The sequence below is a fragment of the Neopelma chrysocephalum genome, unplaced genomic scaffold, assembly GCF_003984885.1.
Source record: "Neopelma chrysocephalum unplaced genomic scaffold, ASM398488v2 Primary Assembly neopelma1_59, whole genome shotgun sequence".
In the NCBI taxonomy this organism is placed as follows: Eukaryota; Metazoa; Chordata; class Aves; order Passeriformes; family Pipridae; genus Neopelma; species Neopelma chrysocephalum.
This window is the reverse complement of record NW_020897714.1, coordinates 1997256-2014829: the sequence shown is the minus strand read 5'-3', so window position 1 is coordinate 2014829 and position 17574 is coordinate 1997256. Positions and strand designations below refer to the sequence as shown.

The window sequence follows — 17574 nt, the reverse complement described above, 5'->3', positions numbered from 1 at the left end:
AAGTAACTGCTGCTCTCCTCTGTAGCACTTTGTTCAAGTCAGGAAAGCAATACAAGTTTCTGGGGAGTTTGGCCATACACAGTTTGGCTGTGCGTGTATAGGAAGGCTTTTCAGCAGCTGCGAAGAAAGTCTGGCCCATTATCAAGCTTTCTCCTTACAGTACATAAGGTTGAGGAACAGTGCTTCCCACTGTAAGGGAATTTAAGCCAAAAATTAGAGATGACTGTCAAGTGTCCACAACGAATCTGCACTGAGAGTCCAATCCCATCACACCTCCTCACTAATTCTTCACACAGCTTCCACCAGGGTTTAAGGTGTTGGAGGAAAGTGCTCTTCCTCCTCAACCCAGACATCTGCATGTTTCATCCCAGTACTGCTAAGCATGAAAGAGCCTTCCCAGCTTCTCATCATCCAGCTTTGCTCATCTCCCATCATCTTCTCAGCCTGGTCACTGCCTAGGATGCACACTGCTGCTTTCAACCAGGACATTATACATTTCATTATACATCAGCAATGGTTTTACTGCCTCTCCCACTCACTCTGCCAGCACTCCCTGTTTTCATTCTTTGATGGAGGCTCAGGGTGGCCACACAGCAGCCATTAGACAGATAAAAGCTTCAGTCCTACAGATGTGTCTACTAGACATGTAGACACATGTTAAATTAGGAATCACAGCTCTGAAGTCACACAGCACAATCTGCAATAAACAACTAGCATTTCACACAGTGGACCAGCTCCAAGTTAGCTATAATATTCTGCTCATTGCTTGTAAAGAAGCTTGTGCTTGGACGAGTTACCAGAAAAATTTCTTCTCCTCATTTAGTCTGTTATCTCACTTTTGCAAACATCTGTGGACTCTGATTTGTACTACATTATCTTTTGGGATTATGTACTCTCTTTTCTTGGTAAACTATTTGCCTTAGCATGGTAAATGGATTCTTTTAGCAGACCAAACAATCTACAATTCATGTTCACAGGTATAAGCAATGTTGAATTACTGCATGAATAAAGGCACTTTGAGAAACACCATCATCTTGATTGTATTGAACTCTCAAGAAGCATTTCTGACAAAGGTTTGACCTACCATGCAAGTCAACTTGATGTCTACCAGGAACAATGACACAGATTACAAAAGTTGGCAAAGCTAGAAAAGGAGAGAACAGGGCCAGGTTAGGTCAGAGCAGCACCTTGCTCCTATCAAATGGTGTTAATCTTGAGCAGGATCAGATATACCAGAACAAAGAGAAGGCCAATCCCTCTACATGATGCCTGATTTTTCACCTATTTCTAGGTTGTGTTCACACTCTGCGCTGAAATTCATAGAGCCAAGACGTCAGTGCTGGGACTGATTGGTTGCAGGGAGATGACCCAACAACCTTCAAACCTTTGCCATAAATAACAGATTTCTGACTGCAAGCTCATGTTTGAGGAATATATAAGTATTTTAGAAATAATGGAAATGTATCAGAGTGTTAAGTCTGCTACATAGTAGAGAAAACAAAAATACCCTGCTACTGTAAAATGAGGGATAGAGCTTTATAGATGTTTGTCTTGGTTTATGACCAAACAAATAACATTTTCTAGATAAATAAGTTACCTCATATAAGTTATCCATTCTTAAACAGTGATAAGGACAAAGGGGAATCAAGGCAAGATTGGCCTAAAATACGTGATAACTTCACCCAGCTCAATCTTGTCTGCAGAAAGAGACAGCTGGCAGCAAAGTCTTCTTTGCTGGAGGTTGATAGCCTGGATGCCAAATGTGTAACACAATGTGGTTGCAAATAGAGAGTCATGAAAACAAGCACAGGAGAGAGGGAGTATTTCATACTGGAAGGCAAGATCAGTATATCAGAGACACCTACAGACAAACTGTCTTGCTTTAGTAATACTTATTGAGTGTTACAACTGAAGCCTTAAAATCTAAGGGGCTGTGATCATAATGCTGCCAAGGCCAGCAATGGTTGTTGACTTTAGTCTGTGCTAAGCGCATCCAGGCAGATGGCAGCAGCAAAGCCCTGGGGGGCCACAAACCCCTGTCCCAGCAATGCCACCATGGGGCCAGTCTCCAGCTCCCCACGGCTCTGCCCTACTGGGGAGGTGCCCAGTGCACAGGGCTGGGGCTGCGGACATTTTTTGGCTTTAGGAAGACATATGCCAACACATTACATCTTTCCACTCTAGAACACAGAGCAATCTGAATTTTCAATTGCTGTTACACCCTTTCCTCCCCTTCCTCTCCAGCACTGGAACGACTGAAAAAAATATAAAATGTAGCTGTAACAGCACTAGGACCAAAGCAGATTTTGCTTGTTTAAGTTTTATTCATGTGTACTGGTGCAGTATCAGTTTTAGCAATCCCAACAAACACTCCAATGGGTATCATTTTGGTGAATCTTCTTTTGCCAAATCAGTAAAGCTGCCTGTGGCTGTTTCATCTGAAACAGCTGCCAAGGCTGACAAGAGGCGGCTGAGCAAGAGGCAGTAGATGTCTAGTGCTGGTGCACATCTGAGGTGGAGGGAACTGTGCTATGCCTTTGCATTGGCTGCCGTCTGGGTTTTGTAATGTGAATAGATGCAGCTCCAGCTGCTCCCACCACCAAGGGGCAGAGATGTCAGATGCTAAAAGCATCATCTGACCTAAGGTATGGACGTTAAATGCTGAGACCCAAAAGAGGAATAGAAAAATATCCAGCAATAAGGAACTTAAGGGAAAAAGCAGGTTTGAGTGATGGTGTAAGGAGCAGGAAATTGTGTGCAAGGAACAGTAGTGAAAATTAGTGGTCACACAGGCAACAGTCAAATTCCCCTTTTTATAAGTTGGTTGGAGCGAGATAATTCAAAGAGAATTCCCTTGGCTCTAAGGAAACAAAGTTAAGCAGAATCCAAACCATGGAAAATGATGAAGAAAAAGAAAGCTGTAGGAAACAAGGTGGAAACCAGCAAACAAGAAGAAAAAAAGGATAGCCAGACCAGGTAAGACTGGGATTAGTTTCCCCCATTCATAACTGCTATCTTGTCAGACTGGCACTGTTCAGCATTTTTATTCTTCCTGATCTTTTGCAAATCTGAGTGCTGAGCTGTTTCTGCTTTATCCTGAGAGCTATGCTGTCCATCAATTACTCAGGAAATATTGTTTCTTGGTTATAAACATATAGATATTGAACCAAACTATATCATTTGGGACAAAGATCACTGCAAAGTCCCTAAAACCTGGAGGGGGACAACACAGCATGCATTTAGGTACAAAGTTTCAATAAAATCCCTACTTCACACAGTATTGAAGATCATTACATTAACATTTGAGTTAAGATAGAATAGATGCTATTATGACTCAGTAGTAATCATTCCTGTGAACAGCTTTTGCAAATCCCACTCTGTCATTCCCACGGTCAAAAATGCAGTAAAATGCAGACATGAAGACATCTCCTAAAATCCATAGTGGGCCAGTGCGAGTGGGGATGTCAAGAGATTGAAAGCCACTCATGCAGAAGGTTTGGTCGTCAATAGACTCCTGAAAGGGAAAGCATGTGTCCTTGCAGCAGCCTGCTCCAGCCCCAGCTTGGGAAGCAAGGAATAGGGAGCAGGAGGCTGCAGATACACACCTTTAGGATGTATTGTTCTGCTGTCAGCTTGTACTCGTGGTGTCCAATCGTGAAGCTTATGTGAGGCAGGCTTGACAATCTTCTGCAGTCTACAAGAAACTGTATGCGATGCACTGATTGAGATGAGATCAGTTTGTCTTTTTTTAATTATTGCCCTTCGAATTCAAGAGTTTTGCAGCAGGTACTGGTGAATTTACTACAGAGAAACAGCATCAGGCTGACTTATAGCCCAAGACTGCCCTCCGGCTTTACAGTTCCTGTACGTGGTCAAACCAGCCTAGCAGCCCAAACCACTGCACCAAAGCCCCTAGGGACCCAGGGCTGATGAAAATCTTTGCAAATCCCAAAGGGAAGGAGATGAAGGGGGACTCTGATGTCCTCCCTGTACAACTCAGAAAGAAAACTGAGTGTGTGATCCCCAGCAAGTCTACATTAGTAAGGTCTGCTGAGCAAAAGTCCACCAACACTCTGGCCTTGACCGGCCGGAGGGAGCTGCCTCCAGCCATGCAGGAAGCACCCTATGGCTGCAACTCACCACACGACCTCCCGTAACACCATCATTTTAAGGAAAAAATAAGCTAGGGAGGAATACAGCACTTTATACTTATACTGTGCCTTAGAGTGGGATTTAAAGAGCAGAAGGACTAAATTCTGGCATGGTCATTAATTTCCATAAATAATACATTCACTTACAGTAACACAGAAGATAATTTCCTGGCCTTTCTAGTTATTTCATGAAATAACTGGTGTGTTAAATGGTCCTGCAGAATGCTCCAAGTCTCAGAGGAATCGTTGCTATAAGCTGTAGTGTTTAAAGTCATTGTTTTAGAAGCTTCCTAGAAGGAAGAATCTGCTTTTTGCTGTTTTTCAATCTGCTTTATGAAACCATAGCCCTTAATCTTGTGTACACTTACCAGGTGTCATACCATTAGAACAAAATAAACCATGGGATACAGAGGACAAGGGTAAAAAACGCCAGTATAATGGTTTGCAGGATACAAGAAGCAAGACATAATTCTTTTACATCCAGAAAAAATTAATCTTTGCTGGAAAGAGATGAAAGTTCTCGTAAAATCACTGATGGATACACTCATTTTTACTGGGATAAATTTGAGCCAATTTACTCTGTCTGTCTGTGATTGCTAAAAGATCAGTCATAGGAAGTCTTATTTTCAGGATACTTTTTTGCAGAATCTGAGAAGCCAACTGTGTTCTTATGCCAGCACTGGAGTATATAAACTTATACTGCAATGACCTGTTCCTTGTTTATATTATGCTAGTATAAGTACACTGGAAATATATATTTTATCTATATTCATTAGTGTGTACCAATATAAAAACAACTTGCTATCAAAGCATACTCTTTGGCATGTGTCTGAAAATTTGAACAAAATCAAAATTAAAGGTTTAATTGTGAAAGAATCAGGAGCTTCAGGAATCACACATATGTCACTGGAGTCCTCCTATTAAAAAGTGAGGTGGATTAAGAGTCCACTTTCATCTTTGCTCTTTGCCCAGTGCACTGGGCAACTGTAATACTCCTAATTTTCTTCCAAGAGCATTTTTGGGTCAGGATAAAGACAAATGGAAAGTTAACAGAACCCGTATGGGGCAGCTTTACTTGGGGCACTGGCGCTGTGGCAACATGCTAGTGATCTGTGGGTCAGCCAAGGGCCAGCAATAAGGCACAGTAGAAGTAAGCTGCTCTTTCCCTGGAGGCAGGGATAGGAAGGAGTGGTGGGGAATGTCAGCAAGGGGGATGCAGGAGAGAGCAGCAGGTAAAGAGGAAGACAGTAAGGGGTAAGAGGAATAAGGTTCAGAAGGAAGAATAAGAGACAGCAAGTCTTGTCCTGCACCCCGTGACTCATCTGCCAGGAGCCACTGTTGTGAGTGACGCTGATGTGCATCCCTGCCAGGAGCCCTGCACGACACCACCTGCTCCATGGCAAGCTGACAATGAGAGGTCTTGCCAGTGAAGCCACAGTTGGGCTGTCGTTAGAATACCATTCCCTTTCCATTTGATGCTGAGGTGGCTGGCCATCAGCACCAACCCCCTGCTGGCTTGGGAGAGCCAACAGCTATAACTGGAGACATTGAAAATCCTCCAATCTTCCAAAAGAAAACTATCTCTCATGCAGAGTACAGATTGATTCCTCAAACAAATGTACTCACTATTTCCTTACATACCAGTTCTGAGTACGGTAGAAGAGGTGACTGTTTGGGAGGAGGCCTGGGGCAGCAAGGCAGATAGGTCAAAAACAGATTGGCTCTGAGTTCAGTGCTATTCTTGAAACAAGGCTTTTGTTAAGACCTTTCTAACCAATTATTTTGGTTATTTTCTCACCCTATAAGCTCTTTGCACCAAATACCAGTTTCCCTTCCCATCTGGCTGTTTTCTGTCTGTACAGTTTTTACCTCTCCAGTATTTGATGGACTTGCCCCGATATACTCCTGTAATCGCCTGATTTGTGAAGAGGGTCCAGTGATAAGAGAAGTGCCTGAGTCAACGATGGCTTCACAGCCATGGGAGCAAAATGCCACCCGGCCCTGGATCTTTATACTGCAAGTGAGAAACAAAGCATCTTTAAGCAAATGGCATATGCACTGTGACTGAAACATCATATTATTGCTAACTAAAGTACCAGAGTACAGACTGAAGTTACTCCAAGGTAAAAGTGACAGGGCAAGAGGAAATGGCCTCAAGTTGCACCAAGGTAGGTTTAGATTGGATATTAGGAAAAACTTCACAGAAAGGGTTGTAAAGCATTGAAACAGGCTGCTCAGTGAAGTGGTAGAGTCACCATCCCTGAAAGTGTTCAAAAGACATGTGGATATGGCACTTGAGGACATGGTTTAGCGTTGCACATGGTGGTGGTGCTAGGTTGACAGTTGGACTTGATAATCTTTGAGGTCTTTTCCAACCTTAATGATTAAAACTAGCTGCCAAGCTTAGCTAAAGACAAGAATGTCTGTGGATCCACTTTTCTCTCTTGGGACTCCTAGTCACTAATCATTTGTTGCCTGCTGATGAATTTGTCCTCACCCACAGATATGTGTTCTCATCAATTTAGGCAGCATGCTAGAGGAAGAACAAAGGAACACTGACTGCTTGGAGCAAAGTTAGCAGGAAAGATGAGAGCAGGACCCAGAGCTGGATTTAGTTTGTGAGTGCCTTAACCTCTTAACAGTTAAAACATACTAATATGTTCTCTCAGAAACCAGCAATCCATGTCACAGCAGATTTAGAGAGCTAACAAACTCCAATCTCATCCTATTGTACCCCCTCTTTGAGAGGCACAAGGGTAAAACACTGCAGCTGAGTCATCTGCATCTGCATCACTAGGTGTTTCTATCTCTGCAGGTTTTACATGGGGAGGCAGATTTCACCAGGTTTTTCATACATACGCACATACATACACACATATATACATACTTGTTCACATGTATTTGCCAGTAGCTTTTCTCAGTGACTGGGACCCAGTGGATTGAACCTTTGTAGAGAGAATGGTCTATCCCCCCCAGAATCAACTCACCACCATTCTCAGTGTCATCTCCTCTGAAAGCAGAAGACAAGGTAACACAGACATGAGAATGTGCCAGCATGCATGAGATTGCTCTTAAAAAGCAAAAGACAAATCACATCCCTTTCTAAATTCAGATATGGATGGCTGAAAGGGATTATTCCTAAATTATCAGTGCATATGTCCCAAACAACATCTGAGAAGACTGAGAAGACCCTGAGTAGGCTGCCAAAGTAGGCATCAGGAGCACGTTGAGACAGTTGCTACTGAAATTGGTGGAGTTGTGGCTAGGTCCAGAGTAGGGAACAACATTTTTCTGGAATGTGACTACTTGGGTGTAGGACAGCATTTCTGTTCATCTTCATGGGCCAGAAGGAAACCTCTGGAACAGACATGGTGAGTCTGAGCTGGGAGCTTTTCTTTTCTTTATGACCAGCTGAACAAGAATAAATCTGTCCAAAAAGTCATGGTCCTCCCCATAACACTTTTTCTTTTTATGCCATATTTTTCAGTGTCAAATTGGGGAAAAAAACAATATCGAGAACCAAAAAAATGGGGGAATTTACTTTCTAGAGTTGAAGCTTTATACAGAGGCACAGTTGTTTCTATCAACAATTAAAATAAATTTACTTCTTTTTTGGCAGTGCCATTTTAAAGACTGACCTTTTCAGATAGAAAGAGAAGACCGGCTCCTCTACCAGGTGCTGGTTCATGATGCTGTCAAACACAGGTAGAGCATTGCCCACTGCTAAGGAGGGGTAGCCTAAGCCCAGCACGCCATCAAAATGGGCAAGGACAAAAGTTGTTCCGGGCTCAAACACTGACTCGCCAAAGTCCTGTCCCTTGATAGAGATGTTACTTATCTGTTTGGTTCAAAAGAAAATAAATAAATAAAAAAAATATATAAGAACTTTGAAAGTAATGACACCATCAATTACAAAAATTAGCCACATTTCAGATCCATATCAATGGATTCGTTCAGTTTATAAAACCTGGATATCCTTGTGCGACTTGCATCAATACAATAGGTGCCCATTTGGCAGGTAGGTTGCACCAATTCCTTAGAATGCCTTACTTTTGAGGCTGCTTGTTCATAAACCCAGAACAGACAAAGACCCAAGAAGACAAGCAGAAATGAAAATAAAATCTTAGGGATTTGTCTTGATAGCCCAAAGCTGGAGCAGCACCCTCTCAGTACATGGCTAGGTGGGACCTCACCCTACCCTTGCCTAAACCAGGCAAGGTTTTCCAGAGCAAGACCAGTATCTGAACTGCCTGAAAACAGTTGACCTGGAGGCTGACACCCATTTTAGGTGGATGCTCACCTGCAGCGTGTCTTTGCCAGCAATGCCCAGAAGTTGTCCCGAGCCATACTGCAAGGAGAAGGCTTCCCCTCCGTGCTCATACGAATCCGACTTGAAGGACTTAAATTTCTGGTGCACCCCTACATGAAACAAATTATATCTTTGCACTGAGGGAAAGTCCCAGCAATGCACCTGCTCCCCAGTGCAGAACCAGATGAGATTTTTGCTTCTCTTATGAGAAAAGTATCTATAGAAATACTGCAGGCACCTCAGTTCCCCTGCAGGGCATACCGGTTTTTCTGTACCTGAGAGGTTATTTTGTATTTTAAAGACAAATTAAAACAAAAATAGGCATTTCCACCAATTCTGGCAGCTCTCCCAGGTCTATTTTCATGCCTTTTACATCAAGCACCCTGTGGTCTGGAAAGACAGCTGGCAGCTGCAACCGGCACCTGTTGTGGCTGCAGGATGACATGAGGGGCAGAGGCAGAGGAGAAAACTGGGGAGAGGAGACCAGCCCTAAGGGATGCTCCAAATCCTTCCCTTCCAAATCTCTGCTGCAGGCAAGCTCCTTGGGAAAAGAGAAGCGGTGAAAGTATCCAAGACATGAGGAGCACAAGGGAGAATAATGTTTCTTACTGCACGCCTCGCTGATGCAATAAGCAGAAGGGACCCAAAAATTGGAGGAGCCGGTGTCAAACACAACGGTGAACCTCTGTGGGGGCGTGCCGACATTCACCACTCCGTAGTACTGCGCCTGGGGGAGGAACAGCCCCGTCAGCTCCCAGTTGCCTCCACTGAGCTATTCCTGGGGAAGAAGCATACTTGGGAGCATCACACAATGCTTTCTCAGGGGGGTCTGTGCAATTTCATTTAAATGTAAATGCACACCACAGGCAAGTGTGTCTGGTTCCATGAGTGGCTTCAGGCAGCAGATTTCACTCCAGCTGAATGCACAATGGTGAGGCATTTTTAAAGCCTTTTAAGCAAATATTCAGTTGAGTTCCCTGTGGAGTCAACAAACCCTCTTGCACCGGTTTCAGAGCTGGCAAGGTCACTCCCAAGACGAAGCACTCACATGACCATACAGTCTTTCAGGTTGTTCCTTACTGATGTCAGTAAGAAATCAGTGTTGCAAAGTCAGCACAATCTGACTCTGCTGGCTTCAGAGGGCTCTGACCGGTGGCACAAACACTGTCATATGTGGCTAGCCTTTTTCCCTTGTAATTAGCACAGCAAGTCAAAAAAGTATTGTGTTGCACAAACTATTCCCAATGTACTGAACAAAGTTCATCCAGCGGATGAAGAAACCACTGACCATCCATGGACACCAATTGAGACTGAGATAATCTGTGAACACGTGAATGATGGAGTGCAGTGCTTATCCACATCCCGTATACAAGTGTTTAAGTGCTCCTATCTGGCCCTGGAAGAGCACTTCAGCATTAAGAGACCTATTTTTAGGAAGAGGCATTTCTGGAATTCAACCACAGATAGAAAAGCAATAGCTCATGCCAAGCTTTGTGCAGCAATACAAATATTTGAATATGTACCTTCAAGTGCATACTTCTTAATTAATACACTGAAGTTTCTGACCCTGCAGTTTATGATCTGAATGAGATAATCTTGAAAAAGCAAGCAAGTATGCCATTTAAGAGAATATCCAGTTATATGGCAGAATTTTATTCCCTCTTGTATTAAACCTTTATCAATGAATCTGTAAATTGAGGCAACTATAAGGGATGTTCATAAAAAAACCAAACAACAACAAAAACCAACCAAACAAAATATCAACCAGAAAAACCACAAACACGCTGCAATAAAACCTCCACAAAACTGTTCCTGGTAGTACATGGGTATGCTAGGGAAGGGGGTTTTGCTTCATCATTTTGAGATTTATCCCTCTTTGAAATAAGCTTTAAAGCAGACTGAAGGGTTTGTTCTTCTTTACATAGGTATTTCTTTAAGGTCCTTAAGTGTCAGAAGTTCTTGCTGAACGAATTTGGCCTTCCCTTCCATTCTGTTCCCTATTCAGATGCAGCCTTCACAACATTTCTGCAACTTAGTTTTCCTTTAGATAAGCACAACACAAGAACCAAGTAAAAAAGAAAACAGAGACTATTCCAAATGGACAAAATGCTAAACCCAGGAAAGATATCTTACAAAATGATTGACCTGATGACTTGCCTGGCTGAGATCCAATGAACCTTATATATTTTCTTTTTAAGTTTAGATGGTAAATTCAGCCAGGTTAGTATGAGGCACAGGACAGTCCAGTATTTAATACACACTAAACTCCAGAGATAAAAGCAGAAAAATAAAAAACTCTACTTAGGTTTATTATCACTGACTCCACGTGATCAAATAAATGAGATTTGGGGGATATTTTTTTTATAACACAGAAACATCCTAGTTTCTGATAAACAGAATACCACTAAGTGAAGAAATCAGATTCTGCTACCAAAAACCTGATAGTTCACCAAGACTGATACAGGCAAACCCATTATTTCTTTGGGGACCCAACCAAGCTGAATACAGATCTATACAAAAATAAAACTTGTCACAGGACTATCACTGCTAGGCTACATCAGCTTTCTACCCAGGTCACAAGCTAACCTAGATCTAGACATGCTTTATTTTGCAGACTGGCAAACTGATTTTTTTATAATCTAATATTTATAGCATAGAGCAACAAGACATCTCAAGCCCTATAATTTAATTGAGAGACTAGATTTGAAATGTGCTGGGAAAAAATCTGCCTCAATAGAACAATGAGTCCTAATGATTGCATTACCAAAACTGTACTTACATTCATGTAATCATACAGCCTTTCTGAAGCAGTTCCTACTGATAAAGCAATATCTGCAGGGAAGCAATGCAGATATCTCCGGGCAAAAACATCAGGGTGGTGATTCCTCCAAAAGTCCTCTAATTCTCCCTTTTCTTTCAGCTGTTTCTTGATAGATTTGAATCGAACCAGGGGGATTCTATGCAAATAAAATAAACACACAAAAAAATAACTGGTTCTTCCTTCTAGAACTCTCGTATACTCTTTTTTTAAAAAAATGCTTCTTTTTTGAGATGAGTAGCAATAGGCACAGGTCACTCTGGGAAGCCAGCTGACACATAATGCCAGATGTGTTTTCTTACCGTTCCATGGCCAGGATGAACGGGATGTAAGCCACAGCCAACAGTATCACTCTCATGGTTCCAAGTGGCTCAGAGTCTGACATTCTTTTGCTCAGAAGTCCCTTTTTTATGGCCTGTTGTCAGCAGAGGGCCATTCGCCAGGTCAATCAATTGCAGGAGGTCAGTGCTTTGGCAGAAAACCGATTAATTTACCCTCAGATTAACCGCTGGATTGTGCAAATAGTGATGCCCAGTGGAACTACTCAGGCACAGATAACCAGGGCACAGTCTAGACCAAACAGACATTTTCATAACAATCCTTAATGTCTTTTACATAAATATGATATATGGGATGAGCTTGGCTCCTGTTAGCATGGGAAAGAGGAAGCAGTCCAAGGACTTCATGCTTTTCAAGCTTGCTTCTGAACACTCAGAAGTGTTCAACATGGAGAAAGAGGACACAACATATAACCAATTCCCTTTTGCATGGAGACATTTCAGCAGGGCCGAGCAGACAGACATTTGATGGGCTTGTGACAAGCCACCCCCTAACAGCTCATGTTTAATTCCCTATTTATGGGAGAACTCCAGTCTAAACATAAATTTGACTGCCACCCCAGAAAGTGGGTCTTCAAAGTAAAAAACACAGCAGCCTGCAACATACAGTAATAAACAGCTAGAAGCTTTGCACACCTTTCAGCAAGACATTTGGAAAGGCTCACTTCAATTTATTTTCCTGAGAGTTTCTTGAGGTTAGTGGCTCCCACCCCTGCTTGACACTTGGGTTCAAGTCAAGCCTTCAAAAAAATAATGGTGTCAAAAAGACACTCTGAGCTGGCAGAGTGCAACCCCAAACCTAATAGCTGCCTGGGAGGAAGCTCAGCACTGAGTCTGCAATTTACTTTCAAGACTTTTTGAATCTTTCCTCTGCACAAATAAGTGCAGTTAGCAACCACATACTGCAGCCTAGCATATATTAAAGTCAAATTTGAAAAACAGCCATTTTTGTTCAAAGTACTATGGTAGGAGGCTGGGAAAAGACCAACAACATTCTTTCCCCTGCAACACACCATTTATTAAAAATAAACTGCTCACCATGTGAAGGTGAACTGGAACTAGGTAATCCTCCCAAAAGAGAGCAGATGTGCGACAGCACAGAGCTAAGAGTGAATATCAAGGGTATGGAGGAGGCATCTGCTCTAGCAACAATGCCCCAGTCAAGAAAAAACAGTAGAAAAAAACAAACGCATGGTGTTTGTGAGAAAAGACAGGGTCTAAATGCCTGTCACAGACTTTAAAGAAATGCAATGCAAACCATTACCAGGATATACTAAAGAAATTCCTAAAAATTGTTCCTTTTAATCTCTTCCCTTGTTATGTCAGACTGATTAAGAATGGGCATGAGAACCTTAAAATCAGTAAGTTTAGAGCTCTATTCATTAGTCCCCGGGATTTTGAAATACATAGTTTGCTTTTTCTAATGTACCTCCAAAATTGTGAGGGCTAAACAAACTCAGCAAAGGCTGAACATGGTGTCATCACACAGCTGTGTGCAGAGCTTTGGATCTGAAAAAGCACCAGCATCTCTATTATCATATTTTGTTTCAAAAAATAATAGAATCTCAAAAATGCATATTGATTTCTACTTTATTGTGATTTTTTTGTTCAATTATCTAGCTCTGAGTAATGTTCCCCATTTCTTCTGGACTCGGGGATTTTACACAAGTTATCAGTGAACAACCACATTTTCTGTCCCACAGTCATCCTGGCCACTGAGCTGCAGGAGCTGGGAGCTGGAAATGAGACTGGTGAGCAAAGATGTGGCCATTTGTGAACTTCCAGAAAGCAAAGGCATTTCTCAAGGAGACTCCACTGCCACGTGATGCACAGCAAGCCTCCGGATAGGGCAGTGTCACTTTGACAAGAGTAAGACAATGTCTGTGCTGAACGCCTTTATCACTTGAACTTTTCCTCAAAAATGCCAAAAATGCTTCTGGGAAGTCATTAATGTTCATGTTGGAGGGCATCATGATTTGAAGACATGAAGTGGCTTTCAAAACACCACCTGGGTCTACTGAGGAGACTGCCTTTGCCTTAGAGGCTCCACCGAGTCCTTGATTCTCAGAAAGAACATGATTGTTCAGTTTACTGCAAATGTAGCCCTTTATTAATCCACAGACGAAGGTTATTCTTTCCCAAATTCTCTGATTTCACAGTATGTTCCAAGCAGACATTCATTTAGCTAACAGAGGTACAAAATACAGCAACAAAAGGTCATCATGACTTTTTTTTGATAAGCTGGAATAATGATTAAACTACAGTCCAGAGGATCCCTAAGAAACAGTTATCTGCAGCTTAAAAGTTCCATTAAGTAGAAATAATTCAAGTAGAAAAAATATATCCCCATCTCTGTCTACAGACTTAAAGTACATTGTGAAGTTATTTGTCTACATATGGATTATTGAGAAAAATATGCCTACACTATATTATTATTCGTACCTACACTTTCACGTTGTTCTGATTAGCAGGTTATCTGAAAAGATTTGTCTAAGGGACATACCTTCGCCATGGATGTAAATTCATTATTATTTATGCCAAATGCATCTGGTTTTCCACAACTGTAGCCTACAGTGCCTTAGGAGGAGGGACCCTTGCCTTTAGAAGGTGCCACAGCTGCTTAGAAATGAAAACAAATACAACAACCCACTGAATGAGAATATTTTCTTAAATGTCAGATCACATTCCAGGGTAACTGCTTGGAAAAGGATGCCCTGCAAAATCCAGAAATTACACATTCCCCACAGTGGTCCTCTGACAGGGCACGTGGTGTTAAAGCAGTAAAGAAGTGACTGTTTGGAGATGTTTGTTCAGTGTGAACTGGCCTGTTGCTGCTGGGGTGCCATGCACAGCACGTCCTGCCTTCTGTCACCAGAGAGGGAATTTTCAGCACCTCTCTTCCACAGCACCACCACAGACGAATGTGACATTATCTTTGTTCTCCAGGCTTGATACTCCGCCCAGCTTTTCCATCCATGCCTGTTTTATGGCACTCAGGTCTCAGGACTCATTGTTCTCCATCCTGCTGCAATACCGGTTCCCAGACGCCCTCCCTGTTGTTCTCCTCCCCGAGGGAAGCCCTCCATACATTTCATAGCATCACTGCTGCATGGCACAGCCACTCATCTTGCAGGGAAAAGGCTAGTAAACATCCTATAGCCTATATCCAATTGATAGCTAAGACCTGATTTACATTTGGAAACAAGTGATAGTAGAGAGCTCTCTATTAGATTTGACCAGAGATCCAGGGGCCGCCTTAACTGTTTGATATTGCCTTTTTCTCAATCTGCTGTTTGCTCTGCCTTTTGTTTTTCCAAGAGTGTGTAGCTTTCAGCAGTCACAGATTTTCGTAGTGTAGCACTAATGCCCAGAAAACAACTGCAGACTGTTTGAAGAAAATTTTCTCCCATCCAAGGTTCATGGTACAACCACAGCAAACAGACAGGTAGGACAATCATAGAATGGTTTGGGTTGGAAGGAATCTTAGAGATCATGTAGTTCCAGCCCCCTGCCTTGGGCAGGGACACACATGAATCCCCAAGAAAGCCTAAAAAAGCAGCAGCTCAAGAAGTCAAACTATGCAGAGGTTCCTACAAATGGGAATGCTCCTCCTAGAAATCAGAGGTACTCCTGATTTCTGAATAGCAAAATGGGTCTTGATAAGAGAAGGAGGAGAACAGTTTACACTGTCACGTAACTTTTCAATGTCATATTTATCTCACTCATAACAAGTGAGAATCTTGATGGAATTAAATCCATGGGAGTTTCTTGACAAGTTTAGGTACAGACATGGGAACTGCAGGAGCACAGTAGAAAGATATATGGAGAACAGCCTTGGCAGTTTGTGATAGCACATTAAATAGGGATTGAGACAAGAAGTAAAACATAATGTAATGAAAAAGGCCCTACACGGTCAAGACTGCCAGAGCCTATAATAAATACCATTAAATTAGGAACACAAATAGTAGAACAGCTCAAAATAGCAGTTTGCCAAGTATTTGTGTTAAAGCTTTAAGATAACTACTGGGTGGCAAGTTACACTCTGAAACTATGTGGTACCTTGCAAAATACATCCCTGAAAGTGTCACTTGTCTGGAAAGTCAGTCAGATATTGACTGGTATTTTAAACAATTTGATTATATCTGACATTTCTGCTGAAAGTTTCATAAAAGTTAAACATTTGAGTTTAAAAATTTGGCTTTCTGTGGAATTTACTTTACCAAGCCAACCCCCACTGCCCTTACTGGCCACACAGTGAGAGCAAGAGGTAGGAGCTGGGGCATTGGGGTGACTGTTTGGGGCAAAATCAGAGAACACTTACAGTGCGCAAGAAGAGTCAAGAAGGAATGTTTTTGGAGGCAGCGAGCGGGAGTGTGGGTGAGAGAGGGAGACCTGTCTATAATCCCCGTCACCAAACACTCATTTGGTTATCAGAAACATTTCAGAGCCCTTGAGATTAACGGCTGGTGCCCTGTAAACAAAGCCTTATATTGGGAAGACAGTTTCTGGCAGGCTAGTGCACAGCAGGAGAAAACCAAGGTGGGTCCCTGTCCCTCACAGCCCCAGCCATCCCAAAACAAAATCCCAGGATGGGCAACAGTCTGAAAGCCATAGTTGCTTTTGTGCCCTCCAACAAGTGCCAGAAGTACCTCCTAGAAGACCTAGAAGAGATGCCAGTGGATAAAATGGTGGATCTGAGTGGCAGGCAGCTGAGGCGGCTGCCTCTGCACATTTGCTCTTTTCGGGAACTGGTTAAGCTGTACCTGAGCGACAACAACCTGAACCACCTGCCCCCCGAGCTGGAGCAGCTGCAAAACCTGCAGATATTGGCACTGGACTTCAACAACTTCAAAGTGCTGCCCCTAGTTGTGTGCACACTGAAGCAGCTGTGCATTCTCTACCTGGGCAACAACAAGCTCTGCAGCCTGCCCCTTGAGCTGCGGCTCCTGCAGAACCTCAAGACCCTCTGGATTGAGTCCAACTGCCTGCAGTACCTGCCCGAGGTGGTGTGTGAGCTCAGCCTGCTGAAGACCCTGCACGCCGGCTCCAATGCACTGCGCACACTCCCTCCCCAGCTGCAGTGCCTGCAGGAGCTGCGCACCATCTGGCTGTCAGGCAACCTACTCTCTGAGTTTCCTCCTGTGCTCCTGAACATGCCATTTCTGGAGGTCATCGACGTGGACCGCAATTCCATCCGGTTTTTCCCCAGCCTAGCTCACCTCCCTGGCCTGAAGCTGGTGATCTATGACCACAACCCCTGCAGGAATGCTCCCAAAGTGGCCAAAGGAGTGCGCAGGGTGGGGAGGTGGTCAGAGGAGACTCCTGAGCCCCGCAAGCGGTCTGGGGCAGTGATAGATATCACGCTTGATGAGAAACCCTTGCTACCTCCTGCTGCGAAGACCAAGCCAGAAGCCGAGCCCTGCTGATGCTCAACTTCCCACTCTGGCGAACACGGCAGCGCACCCACACCACTGCCTGACCTCTACCTCTTCCTTGCATGCTGGTGTCCAGGCACCACCACACCGCCTGGCTTGTCTTCAGGGGTAGGTACAGCGGCTTGGAGCTGTGTGACAGCAAAACTCTTGTACAGACACGCCCTTTTGCACAGCACCCCTAGAGCAGACTTATTCCTCCCTTTTCCCCCTCCTCCCATGATGGGACCACTGAGTTCACGGTAGAGATGAAGACTTAGTTTAGATGTTTTCCATGGGTGGATTGCATGGTGCATGTATGGATTTGCTGCTCTTCACCCATGGGCTCACTCTTCTTGCTTTCACCTTGCTGGTGTCTGAACTCAGCTGGAAGACACTGCTCAAGGTGATCATTCCTGAGAGCCACAGCTCTAAAGCAACCCACAGCATTTGTCTTAAATGACTTATCTGAAAGGCAGCAACAGCTTGCTTCCCATGCCTGCCACACAGGAAGTGGTAGTGGAGCCCTGGCTGCACTATGGAGGAA

General features: G+C 43.3%; 2 protein-coding genes across 2 annotated transcripts; one reads left to right on the top strand and one right to left on the bottom strand.

Moving 5' to 3' along the window:
- Positions 1-925: 925 nt before the first annotated feature.
- On the bottom strand, positions 926-11682 carry LOC113965812 (cathepsin E-like). The gene is made up of 9 exons (XM_027679694.1): positions 11581-11682; positions 11240-11417; positions 9070-9187; positions 8452-8570; positions 7790-7989; positions 7039-7161; positions 6021-6165; positions 3606-3704; positions 926-3514 (listed from the first exon to the last, which is right to left on the bottom strand). Exons 1-9 carry the CDS (start codon positions 11661-11663, stop codon positions 3335-3337), a joined length of 1245 nt encoding a protein of 414 aa, XP_027535495.1. The 5' UTR covers positions 11664-11682; the 3' UTR covers positions 926-3334.
- A 4523-nt stretch (positions 11683-16205) lies between these two features.
- Positions 16206-17087, top strand: LRRC10 (leucine rich repeat containing 10). The gene has a single exon (XM_027679695.1). It carries the CDS (start codon positions 16206-16208, stop codon positions 17040-17042), a length of 837 nt encoding a protein of 278 aa, XP_027535496.1. The 3' UTR covers positions 17043-17087.
- The last annotated feature ends 487 nt before the right edge of the window (positions 17088-17574 follow it).

Coding starts and splice junctions, on each gene's coding strand:
- LOC113965812 (XM_027679694.1), bottom strand. CDS start 11,663: ATGTCAGACTCTGAGCCACTTGGAACCATGAGAGTGATACTGTTGGCT. Junction 7,990..8,451: donor CTGGCAAAGACACGCTGCAG/GTGAGCATCCAC, acceptor TGAACCAAACAG/ATAAGTAACATCTCTATCAA. Junction 3,515..3,605: donor CAGAACAATACATCCTAAAG/GTGTGTATCTGC, acceptor TTTCCCTTTCAG/GAGTCTATTGACGACCAAAC.
- LRRC10 (XM_027679695.1), top strand. CDS start 16,206: ATGGGCAACAGTCTGAAAGCCATAGTTGCTTTTGTGCCCTCCAACAAG.